Below are 13,234 nucleotides of genomic sequence, written 5' to 3'. Positions count from 1 at the left end.
ATGACCTTCTTCCGTGAGAATCGTGGAAACCTTGCTGCGGTTTATTATGACCCACTTCTTTCTTATGCCCCAGTTTTCTTATGCTTCTGAAAAGAAGCGGTGCTTAAGTGATTATAAAGACACCAGCAGCTTTAAAACTATGAAGTCCTTTTCGCAGCCCAAGGTAATTCTACAAACAATTTATTCTTTGTTACGTCGCGAGGAAGGAAATAAGATATGCATCCCTACATATACGAAAAAAGCAGAGGACTGCAACCCCGTAAAGTGAAACCTTGCCCCTGCCGCAGCTTATTCATAGTCCATTTCGATCAGAGTGTCCCCTTATCTAAACTCTGCGCATTTCAGGACACAACTGCGGTGCGAAGGTGCTTAAAAATATTTGAATAACGTTTATGTGGATGTGCGATAACCTCTTGGATTACGTCAAGCGTAGCCTAGAAAAGCAAGATCATGCGTTCAAATATCCCGAGAAAGACGAGGCGCTATCCGGTGCATCTTGAAGCCATCGGGCAAACCGGACAACGAAGCTAATGTAATGCTCCAATGAATTCTTTTCTCGGTTGCCCGTGTGTACTTCGTAGTTTGGCGTTGCTGCATTATTTATTGGAATTCTGGAGCATTCGTACGTTTGTAAAGCTTAGCTGAGGCGAAAATAGATGGCGCCCTTCGTGGTCGCCTAGCTCCTATAATGTTTCCTTCAATGACGCCACTCTGGCTTGCGATATTGTTAAAGAATGGAATGCCAGTTATAAAACTAAATTGGTGGGCTATACTACTCTTGACGTTCACAGTTCGGAAAACGTTTACTGGGAACATGCAGGGGAAACGTTTAAAGAAAAAATATGCCTGAAATTCGATATCCGAACCACGTCCTCAAACCAAACTTGCGAGTTGCTTCGCAGCATCTGGTTTCATCCAATCGATGAGGCCCATTCAAGGGAAAGAGCGCCTCCAAAGAACTTTTACAATGGGAAAAATTGGTGCGAACACGCAGGAAAGAAATCCTCGGATTGTGGGCACAGACCGCGCATTCGAGCTGGTAAAGTAATTACTCGAGGCGGCCAACTTGCCTGACTGACTTCGAATGTGCTGGCCAGCGACGAGTGCCAAAACCAGCCTGCGCTCGCTTGACACGCTGGAATGACCTATGAGGCACTGAAGCTCATTCCAGTCTCACTGACTTCGAATGCACTGGCCCCCAACCAGCCCCAGAAACCGGCTTGTGCTCGCTTGACACGCTCGAATGACATATGAGGCACTACAGCACATTCCACGAGCGGTAAATCTGAGCATACGACGAACCACGGTAACCGTAAATCATGGTGCCGAGAAGCCGCTTTCGTGTTAATTGATTCTAACTCTCTGCAGTTCCCTGGCGTAGAACAATGGGCTTCTGCCGAGGAATGTTCACATTGTTCCACCATTTTTTTTTCGCCGCTATTTTTCGACGCCATTAGGTTAGCACTGTGATTTTTTTAAGGCGCGATTCTTGGTTATCCCAAGTGAGTTCCTCAATACAACAATTAAATATGGGCTGTAGCCTGTGTCAAAACAATTTAGGAGTAGCAATGGGTTTTGCTTTTGGATTATTACGAGAGACGTCTTTCTTTTGCTCAGCATGCCCATGAATCTATTTCTCTTTTTAGCCATTGTTCTTTCGGGTGTCGCTGTTCCTTTTTTCCTGTTATTTACTGCTCCCAAAGCAGTGTAATTAATCAGGCCCCTGTCCTATTATAAGCTTTGTATTCTGTTAGTTCGGATCCGATCTCACTCTCTCTTTTTCTCTATCACAGCGAATTACAATCTTCCCTAGTGAGAAAGACCAGTAAGCACAAGCCACTTAGAGGACGCATCCGTGCACGAAGTCTGGAATAAATCTTGCTCAGTGGCATGGGCGGCCATACAATGCACTAAAATACTTGCCCATCTTGTACATAAATTTTCTTCAAAACTTTCTTAGAAAAAGTTCATGGTTACTTTCCCCCAAAAGCAACATAGTTACGTCGGGGTCATGATAGGGCCAACACGTTCAAATTTTCACTTGTTTCAACTACAACGCGCATTAAATAAATGATTTTTAAGCACAGTTTTGTTAATAAGTAGGGTGTTTTTAGACTGAAACAAAGGGGAAAAAGTTGCAACAAACACATACCTCGCTCATGACAGACGGTTGAGTTGCAGACCTCTGCGGAGAGTTCCTGGGCTACCGGTCTCCACCCTGCACAATAAATTCACACAGTAGTTAACGACTTCCCCACAATTTGATCCCCGTAAGTGCCCTTTATCCAGCCAAATAAAATTTTAAGCGGTGATTACACGGCTAGAGTTACACGCAATTTTGGTGTCCGAGAACAATGCCTATAGATCCCTGGGTCTTTCAAGTGCGATTCATCTAAAAACGGACGTCCAATTATGTGAGCTACTAGGACGCAGTCCCCACCAGACGTTGCACCCCATTTAAAACACGATTTGAACCTCAAGCTTATACGTCTAATCACTTGGATATGCACCTCGGGTATATTAGTTGTCAATAGGCACCATTTTCAGGATTAAAACTTGACTCAGACTTGAATCTTATACGTCTCATAGCTTGGACGTGCATTTTGAGCAGATCAGATATCAATAGGTACTCTTTTCCGTATCAGTATGGTGAAAATGAAGGTGTGTAAGAGTATGTACGTATCTTTCTTAGAGATTACCGTCGTCACCACTCAAGATAAATAAAATTTGCCCATACCTTTCGCCTAAATTATCTGTCACCTCTATGTCGTGTGCTGAAAGTTCCGCTGGTCATGCGCCTTGACAAAGTGCAATAGCTAATCGGTAGTTTCTGCACCATCCGTTCCGAATTCGAACTTCGAATTCTGAGCGGATCAAAGATGAGTGGATCAAAGATTGATTCTGGTCGTCGGACGACATGAAAGATACGAATGGAAAGGATGTGGTGGTCGGTGAGTCAGTGGATGGAAGAAGAGGAGGGATGTCGGAGGAAATAGAACTATTAAAGGAAGTGTGCGATCCGTCAGGCGGTACGGTGGGTAGGCCGGAAGAAGAATAAGAAGGAAGAAGGGAGAAACAATAACTATTGCACTTAGACAAAAACTCAGCTGACAGATACACAATGACAACACGAATGAAATATGCTCAGGGAAAATACCGGCTCACGTTGTGGAATTCCCGCGATTTTCCTTTTCTGAAATCATCAAGCAACGAGCTGTCTAACAAGTTTTAATGGCGTAAGCTTGGGCTAGGTGGTTACATGATACTGAAGTGCTGATGCCTAGCGTTCGTTCCTTGCATTTCTACCTTGTGCCCCGTATTTATGCTCCAAGAATACGTCTTCAATAGCACGTTTTAGGTTTCAATGCGTTTCGTAACAGAGCCACCTTTTCATTCATCCCAAGTTAAACAGGTTTTTTTTTTCATTCTCTGGAAATCTTCCCAGATTGAACAAAAAATTAAGTCTGACATTTTCACAAATCGCCGCTTACCGGTCTTGGCTCTTGAAACCTCAAAGTTTCAAGAGCCTGTCTAAGCTACTAAGGTTATGCACGAGTGAATGCCTTTTTTCGGTGCATCGTGACAGACATAAATTATCCAGGCAAATTATCCAGGCAAGACAATTTTGGGATTGCGGCGGGGTGGTTATCACAGTGATTGCCAATCCCGATAAGTGGTGCCAGTTCGCACTTCGAAAACCTCGGGGAAGCAGCAGTGCTTTTTTTCCTTGGCTCGCGTCTTGAGATTTGTTAAGCACGGTCTTCCTATTCTTTTATTCAGAAACAGCGGTCGTGCATAAGCGTGAGTGCTTCTCCGAACCTACTCAAAGAAGTTACATGCGAGTAATCCTCCGAGGAATAAGGAACCTGTTTTGTGCATCTGCATACTTCATTTGCCGTTTTTTATCTTCAGAATTCTGCTTTCTTCCAATATCCTCATTATTTATTCTATGCAAAAAGCACGGGTCAAAAGATCGCATCGGTAGATCGCGAACTTGGCAGGGCGATTGTGCCAAAGTATCGCCGCAATATCCGGGGTATTGTAATGCACTGTTTTTGTACGCGTACCGGGCGAAGAAAGATAGCCTCTTATAGTTGGGGCAAGTTCAGACACGTGACAGGCTCGGTTGCCAAAATTTGTTTCTGGACACGTAAAACCAATGTGCCGCAGCTTGGCTAATTTATGCGGCTTCGCAAGAAGCTATGCGCTATCTTTATTTTTATCCTACCACTGGGATGGGATTTGACGACCAGACTGTCTATCGCTGAGAAATTTCTGCGTGTAAATTATAAACATTGGAGTGTAAGTACTGCGACTTTGGTTGTACATGCCGCAGTGTTTGTAGTCTGCAGCTATTCTCTGGGCCGTATTGTGAGTCCCTCATCCACTCCATTTGCTCCCTACACTGGGCTGAGGCGATGATTGCGCAATGCTTATGCATGGGGAAATCGATTTTAAAGATTTCCTCCTCTGGAGGCTCAAGTGGAGGGAGGATTCAGAATACCAGGGTCTGTCTACGAATTATGCTTCCTAGTTTTCAGCCTTTCTAGTGAACATCTGCACATTTTAAAGTGGGCTCGTTTGGCGAGGGTGATCTAAATTACAATGATAAGGACCAAACGACCTCATTATATTTGTGACTCCTAAATGTTCGTCCTCTCTGCTTTGACAGTAAATCTGTCAGAGCAGAGAGGACATTCTGTGACGTTCTGTGGCATTGGAAGCACACTAAGTTTTGCATACTAAGCATACTAAGTTTTGCCTTGTTACTACTGAGTACCTAATGTTTCTGAAAATAGGAAAATAAATAACTTTGAAACGTAGACAACACGAAATGGTATAATAAAAACAAAATGCAGTCCCTGATAGAGGCATATCATCAACTGACTTTGTTTCTTCCTATTTTTCGTTAAGCGAAGTAAGTGGGGCAAAGGACAGAGAAATAGATTCTGTCTAATCTTCTTGTTGTTGTTTTTTTTCGTGCGTAGGAGGACGAGGGGAGTGCTGGCCGAACATGCCATAAACAGCTCCTTTGTGCGGCCTTTCTTGACGATGAATCATTGTAATCGATACAAACGGAAGTGAATACCATGGTACCGATGATCATGGGCGTGGGCTGTACCTTTGGGCCTGGCCATGGCCATTGTCGTGGTGGTGATGAGCACGATGGCGATGACGGTGAGGAATGCGACGCTGAGCAGCAGGCACCGCTCCATTTTCGTTCGCCGGGTCCACCAGGTTCGACCGCTTCGAACAAACAAGCAAGTAAAATTGCCGAATTATTGCCTTCCTTTCGCATTCCCGATTGCAAAGGGACGCGGGAGGAGTAAGCAAAAGTAGCAGGGAGGAGCAATAGTGGAATAAATAGAAATATTTCCACGAGGCGGCAGAAATAAAATACGATATATTTATACTATTTACAATGCGGGATAAGGCTATCCGTTCAATACTGAAACGCAAAAAATGGACGTCTGGCTTGCGACAGGGGCGTTGATGACTGCGTCTGGGCTGTAACCGTAACTTCCAATTTTCAAATCCACCCCTCATGAAACTTTTCGATGAAATCACCACATAGTTCCAAAGCTGCGCCAGTTTCATTCAAGGCGCTGCATTGGCTTGACGAAAAAATAACCGACATGTGTAGATGGAGCCCAACCCGCTGAACATTGACAAGACCACTGCGCCGGATCGTGGGCGCCGTTTCAGATGGCCGTTTAGTTCAGAGTACAATTGCGCGGCGGTACAGTTCATTTCCACGAAATGTGCAGATTTCTTTAACTATATTCCTACAGTTCACTTCTCTAGCTGTGGGCAGTAGGCCCGAAGCTACTCTGCTTTACGGAGACGATGGTTCCACCTTCCCAACGGGGGCAAAAATGTTAGTTCAAGGCCTTGCTTTTCTTTGGCTGGCCTATTTAGAATGCCGGGGAGAATTAGACACGCTCGTAGCGAGGATTTGTTGAGAGCCGTGCACTATCCGCAGTGCTTCACACAACTAGTGAAATGAACTATAGAAATACAGTTAAAGAAAGACGCATATGTAATATTGCGGATATGTTTCGTCATGGCCTTGCAGCTACCGAAAGTGAAAGGTCGTGGTGCACATAGATGTGGAAAAATTTTGCAACCCTCGTTATCCTGCAGCTTGTCAGAGGTATGTTGCATCGCGGCGCACAGCCAAAAATATTCCATAAGCGTGCAGGGTGTTGTTATGCTTACCCTATTATATGAGTTTTTTGTGGCAATTTCAAATCTATGTTGAGTCAAAAACTTTCTACATAATAAAGTTTTCCATTTCTCACTCATTCGCAGTGAAAGAGTGTCGTTTTTTTCTTTGTTTGGTACAGAGAAGGGGTGCGGGAGAGGCCAGGAATTAAACTACTGGCGATATACTATACCAACTCAGCGTCAGAAACAAGAAATTTTAATTAAGTATATGTCGCAGCCCTGCGTGAATATTTGCGTGACCGAGACAAAATGTTCTCGGTATCCCTTAAATATTCCTTGAATGGAACTCCCTTCAATTTTCCTGATTGCCGAGCGCAACAAGCCTAGCAATAGCTCTGCCCTCACCGTAATGCTACACTGACCTATACCCAGCGTCTCATTGCTCAACCACGTGTTTTAGGAAATACGTTATATTGGACACTACAATGCATTATTGTTCTGTGTTGGTAGCACACACCCTGGAATTCATCAATGGTACGGTCCCCACTATTTTTATAGTCTATTATGAACAGAGGGCACGAAACCAGACTCTGCCAATTAGGCGAGTCTGGTTTCTAGAAATAGTGCAAACCGACGTAGTACAGAGATCACGGCACTGTCCTATACTGTCCAAATGTGCAACCATACCTGTGAAACACCGCGTACTATACCTGTAATAAGCCCATGGATTACTATAAATGGTACAATAACGAATCGAGAAACACTCACGCTGAGACTAAGTGCGGTAAATATTTGTGTTTGCCTCGTACAGTGCGCCTTTGCAGGGTGCCGTAGTCATGTTAAACCAGCAAGACCATCGATATAAGTTACAGTCATGCAGTTGTTTATTGCCATTATATCCTACATATGTTTGTTACAGCGTTGTAACGCACATCCACAGGGCTTCAGAGCTCCAGGCTCCAGGCTTCAGAGCTGGAGAGGCCCATAAGTGTATATCCAAAGCCTCATAAGTATACAGATCGCCAAAATTGAACTGTGACCTCTACCATTTCTGCTGCATACCTCTCAAGATTTTCTTGATCACCTCATTTGTAGGTGCTTCCGACAAACCTGCCGTCTACGGAGGTCACAGAACGAGACATTAGAGACTCGCGGGGCGGTTGCAAAGGTAGAAAACAATAAAAAACATGTTTCTCTGGAGCCCACAGTAGAAATACGCCATCGAAAAAAAGGTTTATGGGCCAGTGGCACCACCCTAAGGGAACTCTATGGAGCAAATAGTCCCGGGATTGCAGCTGTGAAGTTATTTCTGTGTGCGTGCGAGCATGTGTGAGCCGTGCGTGCGTGTGTGCGCGCTTTCCTGCCTACCGGCTCTTACTATAGTCGGCTTTCCCAGATGCGTTACAAACCCTTCCCCTAGCGATCAACCTGGCCAAGATGGCTTTTTGATATACTGCCAATCGAATGAACATTACGTCATCTGAAACCCAAATTAAGACTGTCTTTTCAACCACCCTGCAGAAGCAAACCCCCTATCATAGTTTGTATCAGACTGTGTGGCTGTTTAGAATGTTTTTTTGGAATGTGCTTAGCTTATAAAAAAAACACCAGCAAGGTCCATCCAAGTACAAATGCATTCACACTTAGAAATGGAACCGCAAGAGACATTCCCTGCCTGGTATACGAAGTGTTCATTATATTTACACGTGTTGGAGAACTTCAACATTTATATTCCAAGAATCTTGTGTAATCAATAAGGCGAAGCTCGGACAAGATCAGCCTGGCGCAACCATTATTGCGTTAACAGCTCGTGCATCATCTTCTGCATGCAAGAAAGTCGTCACATAAACAGTGGAGAAATGCCACAAAACTACGCCCCTCATTCACCACACAGGCGATTGCTTCCAGGATGTTTTCGCAGACGTGTTTTAGTGATCATCGATGCTTCCCAGAGGAGCGTGAAGTTTACACAAAACTTTTGACTGATGAGTACACGTTTGTCTCTTGCTGCCTATCGTACGGCCGCAGACGCATGCACCGTACGTTTCAATAAATAACACTGAGGATGAAGTAAGAAAAGAAAGCGCGAGAATGGCTTTCGCGGATACACGCGGATGCGGATAACCTGCAAACTTCCTTTAGCAATTGCTCTTCGAAGCAAATATCCGTCCTGACACATGATGGAACACATTGCACGATGTATACAAAAAGTTTGTTGCGCTGCGCTAGCTGCTTTTCCGCGGGTGTTTTCTCAGATCATGAGTCGACGGTCCCCTGGGACACGTCGTCAATCCTCGTTTGCGGAAACGTTACGGTCAAAAACAACGCTTTAGACACAAAGTTCAGACACACTTTACCAGAAGCTGTTCGATTCGCCGCATGCATCGAAAGAGAGTTTGGCTAAACTCTGTATATTCTCCGCGCTAAAAATCGTCGCTAGATACTTAAGGTGATCCGATTTTTTGTTCGAGAAAATTTACAGTGAGCAATAAAATAACTGGAACTAATCCTTTAAATTCATTTTTACCGAGTTAGTAGAGAAAGCGCATAGGAAGATAACCTGAATGGTACACTATGTTGCACCGATGGTACCCGAAACTACGTTAAATAAATGTAAAACCTGCTTTATTTTCACAGAAAAATTCAGTAATGCTTGTTTCGTTCCCATCCTTAGCTATTCATATCATGTTGACGATTTGGCAGTCATCAGGCTTAGATGAATACAAGAGGGGGGGAGGGGGTAACGGGGATAGTGGGCTAGAACATAAACACCCAGGTGGTTCCAGTGCCCCCGTGGCTCATGCCCGCATCGACATTGAGTCACGGACATTTCTAAAGAAATCAGTGGAGCCCGTGACAAAATAAATGAAGGAAAGAAAACGACGCTTTGAAAATCAGAACATTTGTCGTTTCTCTTTCACTGTAGACGCAACAAAGCGGATTGCGGAAAAAGACATGTAAAAAATTATTGGTTTATCAAGTGTGACGAAAAGTGTGACGTATATGGATGTCATCAAGACGCCCGTTTCCCAACAAAGCTTTTCTCATTCGTTTAGTTTTTTTGCAGCTTTTCTTCGCTGTTTGTGACCCGTACGCTGTTTGTTGCGCGGTTTGTGCTTGACGCAGCCACGTGAACGGAGCCACAGGGAAGTTTCCGTAAACACAGCAAAAGCAATTCCTTCTCCCCTCAAACTCACCAGGAATATTTTTAGCCTCGATCGATGCGGGGAAGTGAGCCGGTGCAATGACAGCGTGGTAGTTCACTTCCGACTCCCATTATGAACGACGCCTACACAAAGTTTTTAAAGATTCACTCGAAAAGCAAACAAATTTCGTTATTTTTTTAACAGCGGAGATGTTGAACAAGCCGTAAGTTCGGTATTGGAGGGAAAAATACCAAGAAAATGCGGAGCGCTTCTGAGCGCGCGCCTCGCGGTGACCGCCGAGCGTTCCCGGCACGCGCAGTGGCTTTAGCAAAATAAAAGAAAGAAAAGATAATGGAAAAGGCCGTGAGGAGCGAGAAAATACAGAGCGCCCGGGAGCGCGTGCCTCTCGTTTACCGCAAGGGTCTCCGGCCTGAGCAGTGGCTTGAGCAAAAACGAAAAAAGAAAAAAGAAAAAAAAACTATGCGTGGTCGTCAAAGCGCTTTCACCCATGTAATGCTCGGCATGAGGAACAGGACGACATCGATGCATACGACGATGACTACTACTTGCACAGTGCAAAGCAGCCACGGAACATGTAAATAAACAATTTCAAACTTGTACATATGCGTGGTGATGTGTTCTTCAGTTCTCACGTATAAAGAAATCCTGCGGCTTCGCTATGGTTCGAGCCTTGCTCGACTTAGTGCAAGCTTCACCAGTTGAGCTGGTTGAAGTCTACAATGCCGAGGGTGACTTTGCGCCCACCACACCCCGCGAAACAAGACGATGACCTCTTCTATGTAGATGATGACGATTACTACCAACGCCACTATGCAAATAAACAATGATACTGGAATTTAACTACGTGTCCGGCCATGCTCAGCTACAACAGCTTCGCCATTCGTCCTGCGAATGAGTGCAAGCTTCCCTGAATTTTTTACTGGTCTGCAGATAGGCACCAAAATTTGCCAGAGGGATGTGTCGCACAACCATGGCGTTGGTACAGCGCGGCGAAGGCCCACCCAGCTATTACGAGTGGGTCGTCCACTATCGACTTCAGTCTACACCGCTCACGTGTCACCAAGCACCTCTTCACACATAAGCAACACTATTAGAACTGGAAGCATGTGTACTAGTGTTGGTGCACGAATTATCGTCCTTCACATCAGCTTATGTCGCGTCCACTGAAGGCCTCTCCTATCGACTTCCAGATGTTCGTATTCTGCGCTGTTTGAATCCATTCTTTGTCCCCCCCTGCTCCTCCGCCCCGAAATTTCCTGCTCTCATCTCTCCATCGTGTTAGCGGTCTTCTTCTCCCGTCTCTCGGTAGCCACTCCGTCAATTTGGCGGTTACGCAAATACTGGTCGGTAATGGGGCGACCTAATAGGCATCTTTAATTTACATTCTCTCTCACACCGCGGTAGATCCCGGGTAGTCGGATTATTCCCCACGTCTCAGAAATATATGTGAAAAACTAATGACGGATTGCTTCTCGCCGAATCCGCGGTGAAACTGAGGCCGGTAATCCAACAGCCCCTGCGTTCTCTTCTAGGTGGGAAATCGCTAGCAACCATGTACGAACCTGACAACCTTTTCCAGAACCTAATTGCCTTTGGTTCCATGATGCCTTGTCTCGTCTCGCCCTGCGCCTTTGCCGCATCGTTTGTCGCCGTCCCGCTTCATTGAGACATTTCATGGATGACGTTAACGACGCTGCACGGGTGGGGCTTGCACGGGAGACACGGCCGATTGCGTCGGTCGTGGTTGCCTGGTCCCTGACCCACTAAACAAACGTTGCATACATAAATGTTAAATTGATATGCTTGTAGTCCGCAGTTCAGGAGGACAACTGAAAATAAATTGCGGGAGAAGCTTGTAACTTCCCAAGAATGCGAAGATAAAAGCGTAGTTGGACTTTCTGTTGAACGTTGCGGCCACGGCCGTCACCACGCGACCATGCGTCCTGAACAGCACCCTCCGAAACTTGCTTTCCAGCTCCCTATCTCCAGGAGCGTTCGGTTCGCTTTCGTCTGTAACTTCACATCCCAAGGAGGCTCGCATTGCACAATCGACAGCGGCCTACACTCTTCCGGCGCTTCTGTTTCCATTCCGGTGCGCACTTCTCGGCGCGTTCACCTATTTTGTGTACTTCACGATGTTTTGTACCTCACAACTCGCTCCATAAAATGCTGAAATTGAAGGTTCGCGCCTTTATATGCGTAGAACTAGTCCTGACACTTTCCCCATTGAGGTTAAAGGCAACCACGACTAAACCTATTGCGTAAGGAGTAACAGAAGGTTTTCACCCTGAAGAACCATGCGCAGGTAAGCTCCCAACTACGGACTGGGTAGAAGCCTGTTGCCTGGGGCCAGCAGAGTAAAAAAAAAAACGGCGGTATCGACTTTCTCGACGAAAGGGACCAAGCCCCGCTTCCGCCCTCCTTATCGGAGTACCATTTTTTTAGTGACTCGGCGGTGAGAGGGATGTTGGTGTCAAGAAGGATAGTCGCCAGCATCTTGTGCAACGCACCGCTGAGGGCGTTTTCACTCGCTTTCCTGTCACGTTTTTTGAAAGTCGCTCCTTGCGTATGCTTTTGTGACTCGACAAAGGAGTAACAGCTTACTTGTTCTTGGAAAAGATAAGATAGTTTCCCTTGTCCCGAGTTGTACCGGTGGGATAATGATTCCGTGTTTGCGATTCCACAGTTCTACCTTGCTTGCTAGTATAGATGGCGTTCTTGTGGTCCCAGCATAGCGAGTGGCACGTCCTTTTGCTTCCACTATGTTCGTTGCACCAGACTCCCCACATTGAACGTGCCATTGTCTTCTCCACACTAACGCCTAAAGTGAACTTTTTTTTTTTTTTTCATTTGACTGGCTACCCTTACCGAGAAGTCACCGCTGCCACCACCTTGACTACAAACTCAGAGACAGCAGACATAGTCGTCATAACCCTCGCTCAGGCAACACATAAAAAGTACATCCCAATCATCGCGGACTTTCAAACGGCCTCCCGTAATTACCTCATTGCTCGCACCTCGGCTCAAGCTCTCCTAATTCTCTGACGACTACCCAAACTCTCCCCCCCCCCCCCTCCCTTCAGCCGATACCGTATAGACCCTTGGTCACACGGTTCTTCCGGGCAACGAAGGGGCACATGCCACGGCCCGAGACCCCCAAGCCCGGCAGTTGTCCCCCTGAATCACGACACCTAATCGTTTTCTCATCCACACCCACTGCTTCCTTCCTCACGTATACAATTATTCTCGCCATCTACCGACTATCCCGCCGAAAATTCCCACCACTACATCCACAACTCTCTCGACACACAGATACAACCCTACGAAAACTGCAGAGCAACGCATAATCTCACAACAACTTTCTCCACGCCATGCCTCCTGCACAGTACACCGATACACGTCAACGCTGCCTACAATTAGGCGCACTCTTTCACGTAACAGTTGCATGCCCACACACAAACTTTCGCCCTACTCCCTACCATTGCACCACAGCAGCGGGTGGAGATGATAACCAGCTCGGCTTTAGCCATTCAGGGTGTGCTGGTGGAAAGGGCCCATGTGTCTTGCAAGCCCCAAGGTATCTTGGACTAAGGGCATCTCCCACCGGGACAGCGGCCGAAGATAACGCTTGCTGTTGCGTGAAGTTTGTTCTCTCGCTCAATCTAACAGCCCATGTTGTCACCTTTTCTTTGTCTAAAGAGCTATTGTTACGCGAAAATTTGTGGCTTTCTATCATTTTTCCAGGGTTGAAACATTTCATGGAGTTACTGTTCCACCTCTACCTCCGGACGAAAAAAAGTGCTCATGAACTAAGCAAAACTTCGTCAGTGGTAGTATTCACTAATCCGGATAAATCAAAGTGGAAGTCGTCATGCGAACATCATCCTCCGGGGAATTCC

General features: G+C 45.9%; 1 protein-coding gene across 2 annotated transcripts in view; it reads right to left on the bottom strand.

Moving 5' to 3' along the window:
- Positions 1-13,234, bottom strand: part of LOC144144879 (neprilysin-1-like) — a 119,605-nt gene that overhangs the window by 43,466 nt on the left and 62,905 nt on the right. For both annotated transcript variants that reach the window (XM_077676379.1, XM_077676378.1), the window contains exons 2-3: positions 5,123-5,247; positions 2,153-2,218 (exon numbers count right to left, since the gene is read on the bottom strand). In XM_077676379.1, the coding sequence (XP_077532505.1) occupies positions 2,153-2,218; positions 5,123-5,216 (160 nt within the window). In that variant the 5' untranslated portion in view covers positions 5,217-5,247. The remainder of the gene's footprint in view (positions 1-2,152; positions 2,219-5,122; positions 5,248-13,234) is intronic.

Source organism: Haemaphysalis longicornis, unplaced genomic scaffold, assembly GCF_048455015.1.
Source record: "Haemaphysalis longicornis isolate Haplotype H1 unplaced genomic scaffold, Haemaphysalis longicornis Haplotype H1 scaffold_7, whole genome shotgun sequence".
Classification (NCBI taxonomy): Eukaryota; Metazoa; Arthropoda; class Arachnida; order Ixodida; family Ixodidae; genus Haemaphysalis; species Haemaphysalis longicornis.
Note: the sequence above shows the minus strand (reverse complement) of the source record. Positions and strands in the feature narration are given on the sequence as shown.